Source organism: Carassius auratus, chromosome 17, assembly GCF_003368295.1.
Source record: "Carassius auratus strain Wakin chromosome 17, ASM336829v1, whole genome shotgun sequence".
Lineage (NCBI taxonomy): Eukaryota > Metazoa > Chordata > Actinopteri > Cypriniformes > Cyprinidae > Carassius > Carassius auratus.
Genome location: NC_039259.1, coordinates 15,662,138 through 15,671,640, shown reverse-complemented (window position 1 = coordinate 15,671,640; position 9,503 = coordinate 15,662,138). Strand labels below are relative to the sequence as shown.

Here is a 9,503-nt window from a genome sequence, read left to right as displayed (position 1 = left end):
CTCATGTTGAGCATAAAAGAAGATATTTTGAAGAAGACTGGTGATCATACAGTTGTAGGTCCCCATTGACTTCCACAGTATTTCTTTCCTTATTATGAAAGTCAGTGGGGACCATCAAATGTTTGGTTCTTCAAACTAACTTATTTTGTGCTCAACATAAGAAAGAAACTTGTACAGTTTTGTAATGACATGAAGGTGGCAATATTTTCATTTTTTGGGTGAACTATTCCTTAAAAAAAGAATAGTATAACTATAATACTTTTAATAGTACACACTATCTATAACCCCTGAACAGCTGAATCACAACTTAAGTCATGTCCTGTCGTGACTCATAAACAGTCCAGAATGCTTTCTTCAGCATTGCGATTCATAAACATGACCTATCCTATGATCTGGCTATTTTTTGACTGATTTCTCTCTGTTCGCAGGTCTATAATCGGTCGTCGGTTCTTTTTTATTGTGGGAACTCTGTATTTGTACAGATGCATGACCATGTACGTCACGACATTACCTGTGCCAGGCATGCACTTCAAGTGCTCCCAAAGGTAAGTGTTGAAGGAGGAGAATGCTTGTAGCATCACTGAAACTAGACCTTTATGCAAGTTAATGTTGGTCTAGAATGGGCATACCTTCTGAAGTGGATAATGCTAAGTACAGGTGTAAATCGGGTCAAGTGCACGAATCATATTTGGTGGTAAACAAAAACATGTGACATCAAAAAATCCTGCACTGTGCCATAGTTTCAGATATCATTCATGCTTCTAAATATGAACCTGCACATGCACAAGTGAGAGCTGCAGCAGAAATGATGTGACTAATGACCTATACTTCTGGTCTTCTATTAACACGAAGCTTGTAACACTTGGTGAAGCATATAAGAATGTGCACAACTTCTATGTTTTGTAAATGGAGGATGGTTTTTTTTTTTTGGTCACTGGGTGGTTTCTGGTTTCATAGCATAAGAAAGCTTTAACCATACTCTAGAAAAGACAATAAAGGCAGAATATTTGTTTTTGATTAAACCGTTACTTTGAATCAAAGTTTGTAAATGCTTCTACGTTTGTGTGTGTTCCAGATCTTCGGTGACTGGGAGGCACAGTCACGGAGGGTAATGAAAATGATGGCTGGTGGTGGCCTGTCAATCACTGGCTCTCACTCTTTGTGTGGAGATTACTTGTACAGTGGACACACAGTGATGCTGACACTAACATACCTCTTTATTAAAGAGTGTGAGTACTCCTATTTATTAACAATCATGTAGAAATATGCTTTAAAAATGTGATTTTTAGCCTCTAAATGTTGTTGTGATTGGTTGATCTCGCCATCTAGTGGAAATGATGGGCCATAACATAAATAAAAAAAAAAACATTCTACTAACACAAACATATTTAATACTAGTGATAAGGTGTTTTTTGGTATGTCTGCCTGCAATGTCAAACTTTTATACAGAATTTATTTTATTATTATTATTATTATAACAGATTCTCCACGGAGGTTCTGGTGGTATCCCTGGATCTGCTGGTGCCTGAGTGCCGTCGGGATCTTCTGCATCCTGTTGGCTCATGATCACTACACCATAGATGTGTTGTTGGCCTACTTCATAACCACACGCCTCTTCTGGTGGTACCACACAATGGCCAATCAGCAGGTACATTTGTAACTTAACTAGGAAATCTTTCCTTATTACTGGATTAAAGCATCTTGTGCTGATTTAATAATTCATGTAAGATTTATAAAAAAAAAAAAAATCATGCTTAACCATGTGTCTCAAATAAATAAATGAATACTTACTGTAGAATACATGGATGATCTTTTGATTGTATTGTATTCATCAAGACAGTAGTTGGTTTCTGAGGATGTGCAGCTAGAACAAAATTTTGCTACAGCTGATGGATAACGTTCTTTACCCAGTAACTTCTGCATTTGAGCCATTTCTGGAAAACTGGCATTCTTTTTTTTTTTTTTTTTTTGTCTGTGAAACTCATAATTTAATCTCTTCTGCTGTTCTATAGGCTCTAAAGGAAATTTCAACTGGCAACCTGTTCTCCCGTGTGTGGTGGTTTTATCCATTCCAGTACTTTGAGAGTAACGTACGTGGCATTGTGCCTCGAAACTACCAGCTGCCATTCCTGTTTCGGACAGTGACGTGCACCCGGGTTAAGTACAGTAAGCTGGACTCGCGGGAGTCATGACCCATGGCTTCTGATTGGCTGCAGCTCTGTGAGACTCTAAAAGAGAAACTACTCTTCCCATCAGGCCCTGCAAAACTGGTTGAGCAGTGTGACGCATATACACAGATAATTTTGTAGTATTTGAATCATTTCAGTGTCCCTAGCAGGTATGTATATGTAGAGCAGAGCATCTAACAACTGGATTTGATTTGCTGCTCTTTATACTAGTTAAAAACGGCCAGGCCTTGGTCCGATAAAGAATGAAGCCTTTTTGCGGTCTTCTCAATGAACTTGGTCTGGTGGAATATGTCATTTAAATTTCATTTACCTTCCAAAACTGTATTGAATAAACTGGAACCCTTATAGAACCAGATTTTCTTTTTAAAAAGCATCTTTTTGTAATAATTTAATTCTGGAGTAAGGCTTTTAAAAAATATTTTGCAGGTTTATTTTGCAAAAAAAAAAGTGTCGTCCAAATAGAATATATTTTTTAGATTTGTACTTTCCTGAAAGCATGGGGGCCGTACAGCTTCAGTGTTTTCTAGTGCCTTTCTTCCATACACAGATACTGTATATATTTCAACGTACAGTACATATACAAGTAATATACACACATCAACACCTTGTAAATGCTTTAAACCTTTATATAGTTTGTTAACCCGCAATGTTGTCTGTCTGAATGTCTAAATGTTCTGTTTGGACCGTGATCATTAAGAGCGGCAGTATGTTTTTAAAGAAGCTTTCAATGTGGGACGTCAGGTCTGCCTTTCACATCAAAACAATCCTTTGAATCTAAACCTGAGCACACACACTACCTTGTGTTTAACATTTGATGATTATGTTCAATTTTTCATTACTGAAGATTTACTTTTTCTTTTCCGTATCATCCATTGATCTAGCCAACAGAATACAGAAGAAATGTAGGAGGGACTAGTTTTGATGTTTTTCAATCAGGATCTAGTGTTGATTTTGACAAAACACCGCTCAAACTTTGTCACGACTGAAGGGCTGTTCATACAGGACATGTTTTTGCTTTCAGTTGAATGAAACGAAACCTTTTAACTCCGCGATCGTGGTCTGAGATGTCTTAAGTTTACATAGCAAAACAACTAAAAGTGGTGCAGATGTGTGCCAGAATGCATTTTGTGTGACTGGCCTCAGCGTGTGTTTGTTAACTCCTTTAATGCACCAAAGTTTTAATGAGTCTCTTATTGCAACATAGCTTTCATAAAGAATCCAAAGCTTTGAAAACCATCCTAATATTAAGGAAAGTCAGAAAAGATTTATTTTTACAGACTGAGTGTTTACAATTTTACATTACGTGTGTGTAGACTGGATAATCTTTACATTTAAATAACATTGTTGTATACTGTGCAACATACCATTTTAATCTGTCAAAGTAAATTACCCTAATATGTGTAGCTTTTGATTCTAAAAGTATGGTAACTGAAGGTATTTGAGGGCTGCTTCTTTAATGTGAAGTGTGTCTGCTCAAAATGTGCTTCTGCTACCCAAAGGAATCAAGTCTCTTGCTAAATAGCCGGAAGTGTTATAAATGTTCTGGAGCAAGAACCAAATAGAAACTGGTGTTATTTGTGACCGGTAGACTGAATGACAGGACTGTAAAGTGACTGAATGAATCTCTAGTGTGAATGTACAATCAATGACTGTACACAGTTTAGAACTGGAAGAATAATCAGAAGCACTTTAAAATGATGCCCAGTCACACATTTCTCCAACACACTGTACTTCAGTGACCTGCACACTAATAAACCTGGAGGGCAAAACCCGTTTTATTATTCCCCCAGTAACAGCCTGATTGATGATGATGGTGGTGGTTTAATGCTTTGCCTCAAACTGACAGGGAAATCAGACCTGTGAATGTGCGACATGTACCAATATGCAGCCGAATCATTACATTTAGTGTGGATGTGGATAACTGCTATATGCCACAGAATTATGTTAATGTATTTTTTTTTTCTTTTCTGGAGACCATGGAAAAGTCATACATTTTATGTCATAGATTTTAAATTTAAATTGAATTGTTGGTTTATTTAATCCATTTCATGCCGTCTGACTGACTTGAGAAGTGAACCGAGTGTTGGCTTATGACTGTAAATGCATGTTGTTTTTTGTTGTATTTTTTTTTTTCCTTTTCATTGTCAATCAAAAATCCAGCCTTGTCAAAGTAATTTGTATAATGTAAACCTGTGCTAAAAAACTCTTAATGAGACAATGGGAGGGGGCAGGTATTGAATAAAAAAACTTAAGACTCTGTATTGCCTAAATTTCCTTTTTTTTTTTTACCTCTTACTGTATTCCAAGAATCAATTAGATGACTGTTGTTCTTCATCAGCTCTTACTGTCTAACAATGACCTTTTTTAGATTTATATGGTTTAGGTCTAGTCATAGCAGCACTCATCCTGAGAGTATATTGAGTGAATGTTGACTATTGCACAATAGCAAGTATAATGTTTTTGAAAAATTCATGAAGCAATCCATAGTCTGACACATTTAATGATTTATATTTTTTTATCATGTTTGTCACCTTGTTGTTTTGCTGATTTACTAACAGCTTGCACCAGCACAAACCCCTTTTGTCAATTAAAAAAAAAAACTACTATCAGGATTTACTAAAGACGCCCAATGAAAACGTGTTAACCGTAATTTTAGCTCCTAGCCCAAGTTGCTTGAAGTCCAGTGTTGAGTTTCCACAGTCTGTGATGATTTGGGCTGCAATGTCATCTGCTGGTGTTGGTCCATTGTGTTTTTTTGAAAGACCAAAGTCACTGCACCTGTTTACCAAGACATTTTGTAGGAATTCATGTTTCTTTCTATTGACCAGCTTTATGAAGATCCTGATTTCATTTTCCAGCAGGATTTGGGCAACTGCCCAAAGCACCAAAAAGTGGTTATTTAATTACCATGGTGTTGGTGTGCTTGACTGGCCAGCAAACTCACCAGACCAGAACGTCATAGAGAATTGATGGTGTATTGTGAAGAGGAAGATGAGAAACAAGAAATGCAAAATGAGCTGAAGGCCACTGTCAAAGAATCCTTGGCTTTCATAGCACCTCAGCAGTGCCACAAACTGATCACCTTCCATGCCACGCCGAATTGAGGCAGTAATTAAAGCCAAACGAGTCCCTACCAAGTATTGGAGTACATGTACAGTAAATAAATATACTTCCAGAAGGCCAACATTCACTAAAAAATGTTTTTTTTTATTGGTCCTCTGAAATATTCTAATTTGTTGAGATAGTGAATTTGTGGGATTTTTGTTAAATGTGAGACAAAATCATCACAATTACAGTTTTTTTTAACTGCTTACAAACAAAAATTATTACTTGTCACGCCAATTTCTAAAAACCTGTCACTCAAACACCAAGAACCAAACACTAAATCTGCAAACCATACACAATTTTTGGCCTTTTACTCAGTTTTCAATTTCGTTAAACACTTTTTCACAACACACAATTTCCTATGCAACACACACAAATCTGACAGGAAGTTTCTTGATTTCCTTTTTAAACACAACCAATCAAAATGGCACACTAATTCATCAGTGCCTCACAACTAACTCCGCACATGTGCAAACACTTGTTGCTTTACTTAACAACAACCAATCATAACTTTAGTAGTGGCCTATAAATGGGCCAAAGGTCAAGTAATAGGTTTGGACAATGGATGCAAACAATGCAGACAGAGTAAGAGGAGTTGGAGGGAGAGCCAGAGGACGAGTTAGAGTAAAGGGAGTTGGAAGGGGAGCAAGGGGAGGAAGAGGACGAGTCAGAAATTGAGGAGGACAAGGAACAAGAAGAGTGGTCTCTATTGAGATTAGGGCTACAGTAGTCGATCATGTGATAAACCATGGTTTAACAATGAGAGAGGTTGGACTCTGAGTAGATTTACTGTGGCGGGTATAGTTCGAACCTTTAGAAATGAGAACCGGTATGTAACAATCTAATGTAATGTACACGTTCTAATGTACACAATATATTTTTTACCATAACAAACAATAGGCCTATACTATAATAAATATATTTTACTGTAGTACCCTTGCATTCATTTACTACAGTGCATTGCATTGGTCACAGTTTGGTAAGGTATCAAGAGAGAATATGGCATGTGACGTGGATGAAGTATTGTGGCCGGACCCAGCCCGGAGGAGAGATGGAGCCTAGATACACCCAACCATCTCCACACGCAAGCACACAGATTATGTTCGGTTTTACACTACATGCTACAACACTACATATTTTTTATGTTTTTTTTTTCTTTTCAAACTGTGTACACTAATACTACATTTACAACCACAAAGAGCAAAAAAAAAAGTTTGGTTTCAATTTTGCTTTTGTTTTTACTTTATATATTCATCAGCTCTCTCCCAATTACATTCAATCATATACGCGTGAGCTTTCTTGAAGAAGAGCTTTAGGTTTGAATAACAGTGTGTATATCACATAATCAAAAATATAACATTATGGTAAAGGTGTTTACAACATAAGACAAATGTTTGCTTTTGAAATATGTTTGTGATATTTTGACTGTGGTGTTTCAGTTTGAAAACTTTGGAAAATGTAAGCAGTTGAAAAAAAACTGTAAAGGAACCAAGACAAACTACTTCATGTTGCATTGAATTTATTTAATACGTGAGTTTCACAATTTGAGTTGAATTACTGAAATGAACTTTTACATGACATGCCTTATCGTTTTCAATTCCCATGCCTCCTTGTTTAGTCCCTGTTTGTCCAATTGTGTTTACTTGGTCCTCCGGTACTCCGCTCCCTTTATATTGTGTCCATTTCCCTCTGGTCTTTTCTGGTTCATTTTGTGTGTGTCTTGTGTGCATTCTCCTTGCTTGTGTCTGTAGTAGTGAAATGGAGGGGTTCGCTGGTGAATTAATTTTGGGTGTGTGAAACACAGTAGGCAGTCTGTCAGGACTGAGTGTGATGGTTTCTTAATTGAAGAGAAGCGCACAATGGAGTTGGGTGATGTCTGATTTACTGAAGACTTTGTGGGTATACATGTGTGTGGTTTCTGAAATGTATTAAACCAGAGAAATACATTTAATGATATGAATATGCATCTCTCTCTAACCTGCGATACAACTCGATTTAATTCAAGCCGCGCTGAACACTCTGATTGATCAGAATCATCCAGGACTTTGAGACAATGAGCCTTTTGTTCAGCCATCCCGGAATTCAAGAACTGAATTAGCTCATCTAACAAAGGTCGATTTCTTGTCTTAGTTGTCCTTGGGCAGGGATGGAAGCTGGATGAGACGGGGCCACAACTCGTGTGTAGGTCTTCCCATTGACATCTACACTGGCTGTCCGGACTCAACCATCTACACCAGGCAACACCTGAGTGACTGTGCCTGGAGGCCTCAAGGAAGTTGGGGATCAACAATCAAGACTACATCTCCGATTTCCAATGCCTTCTTTTTAGTCTTCCACTTCTGGCGGGCTTTGAGATCTGGTAAGTAGTACTTCAAAAAATGTCTCAAGAAGTGCTCCGCAAGCAGTTGGCATCATCGACTCCGAATCTCTGACACCACAATCAGGAAGAAGTACATGGTGATCGGGTCAAGGTCAGCCATGTCAGAGGAGCTATACCCAAGAATTGAAGATACCTTAAGTGAAGTTAGTGATGTGACATTCAGCCAAGTATGGTGATCCATACTCAGAATTCGTGCTCTGCATTTAATCTATCCAAAGTGCACATACACAGCAGTGAACACACACCCGAAGTGAAGTGTTGGGTTTTCTTTTGAAAAGCATTTTCAGTCACGGGACATTTTACAAATCAAAAATAAGTGTAGGAGTCTTTTCATTTCAGCAAGTTGTGGCCTCTCTTTTAAATTTCCTGGTAAGGGAAAACAACTAATGATTCCTAACATTATACCTAATATGCGCTACACAACACGTTAACTGTCACGTCTGTTGTAGACACGGTGTAAGGAGAGATGACTGAGAATGATGGCGAATGATTTGCAGATCCTCAGTAACACTAACAAACGTACTTTCTTCCCTATATTTCCACAGCAATACATTTCAATTATTTTGACATACTTTGATCTCTATATGTTCAATTCTGTAATAAATGTAATCACGCCACCTCTTCTACCACGCTTCCTATCTTTTCTAATAACATTATCCTTTAATTTAAAAAATCATGTTTTGGTTGTAACCATGTTTCTTGTAGACATCTGATTTATTAAACTTCAATTCTCGTCCATTAGCATAAATACTCCCGATATTGTAAGATGCTTATTGGCATCATTTATCAATTCTGAGATGCTTCTTCATTTCTGGACCTCTTTATGAATGCTTTCCTCTGACACATCCGCAAAGTTTAAAAATCCTGCTGCTGACTCTACTATTGTCATTACAGTTTTTCTCAGTCGCTTTGGTACATTTCTCGAATCTTCCTTGAGATTTGCAAAACAGTAAGTGCATTTCTCAAAACAACTCGTACAAATAGCAAAACACCATGCATTACCTGCAAAAACCAGTCTCTTGCTCAGAATCCTTAGTTCATCTCTCAAAATTAAATATCAATGAACATGTCAGAACGAGTCCTTGTGTCATAGTTTATGGATAAGAAAGTCAAATACCCATTTCAAAAGTACAAATTTACATATTACTGTATGTGGGGTATTGACTGAAAGAGACTGGATAGAATTCCCAGTTACACTTTTACTAGTGGTCTGACCACCCCCCCCCCCCCCCCCCAAAAAAAAAAAACATTTTTAAAACGTTTACAATGCCTTTGTGATATAGAAAAGGAAAAAGAAATATGGGCACAATGATGAAAATAAGTCAATTTTCTGAATTTGTAACTCTTGTGTTGTCCTCTGTCTATACAGTATAAGCTTTCCAACTGAAAATTCATGAGATGAACCTTTGAGCTATTTTAGAGAAATGGTTTATCATTGGTTTATCATCTACATTTTCTTCATTACAGTAGTAAAGAGTTACTTGCACAATTCATGCCAAACTGACAAAAATTCTAATAATAATTTGTAAAAAAAAAAAAAAGTTTATGCTTGGCTGTTTATGACAACTTAACCATGGCAAAGATTGTTTATGACAAAGATTAACCATTTTGCATTTAATGACTTATACGATGAACTAAAGACTAGATGTTTTGAGGGGTACGACTATTGCACAGAAAACTGTATAATACATTTTGAGCGACATGACATTAGCAACTGATAATGTAGGAAACCGCAGATAAATGTGCATAATCAATTGCACGAATGTACAAAAGCAATCACAACTTGTTTAAAAGAATGTGAAACTGGTTTTATGATGTGTATAAATGAG

General features: G+C 37.0%; 1 protein-coding gene across 1 annotated transcript; it reads left to right on the top strand.

The window, feature by feature from the left end:
• The first annotated feature begins 646 nt into the window (after positions 1–646).
• LOC113117404 (phosphatidylcholine:ceramide cholinephosphotransferase 1-like) lies at positions 647–2,208 on the top strand. The gene is made up of 3 exons (XM_026286045.1): positions 647–1,229; positions 1,482–1,648; positions 2,013–2,208. The coding sequence occupies exons 1-3, from the start codon at positions 1,049–1,051 to the stop codon at positions 2,190–2,192; spliced, it is 528 nt and encodes a 175-aa protein (XP_026141830.1). The 5' UTR covers positions 647–1,048; the 3' UTR covers positions 2,193–2,208.
• The last annotated feature ends 7,295 nt before the right edge of the window (positions 2,209–9,503 follow it).

What these genes read in the sequence shown, in the direction of transcription:
- LOC113117404 (XM_026286045.1), top strand. Translation starts at nt 1,049, where the DNA reads ATGCTTCTACGTTTGTGTGTGTTCCAGATCTTCGGTGACTGGGAGGCA. An exon ending in ATACCTCTTTATTAAAGAGT is followed by an intron (nt 1,230 to 1,481) that starts GTGAGTACTCCT and finishes TTATTATAACAG; the next exon opens with ATTCTCCACGGAGGTTCTGG. An exon ending in ACACAATGGCCAATCAGCAG is followed by an intron (nt 1,649 to 2,012) that starts GTACATTTGTAA and finishes GCTGTTCTATAG; the next exon opens with GCTCTAAAGGAAATTTCAAC.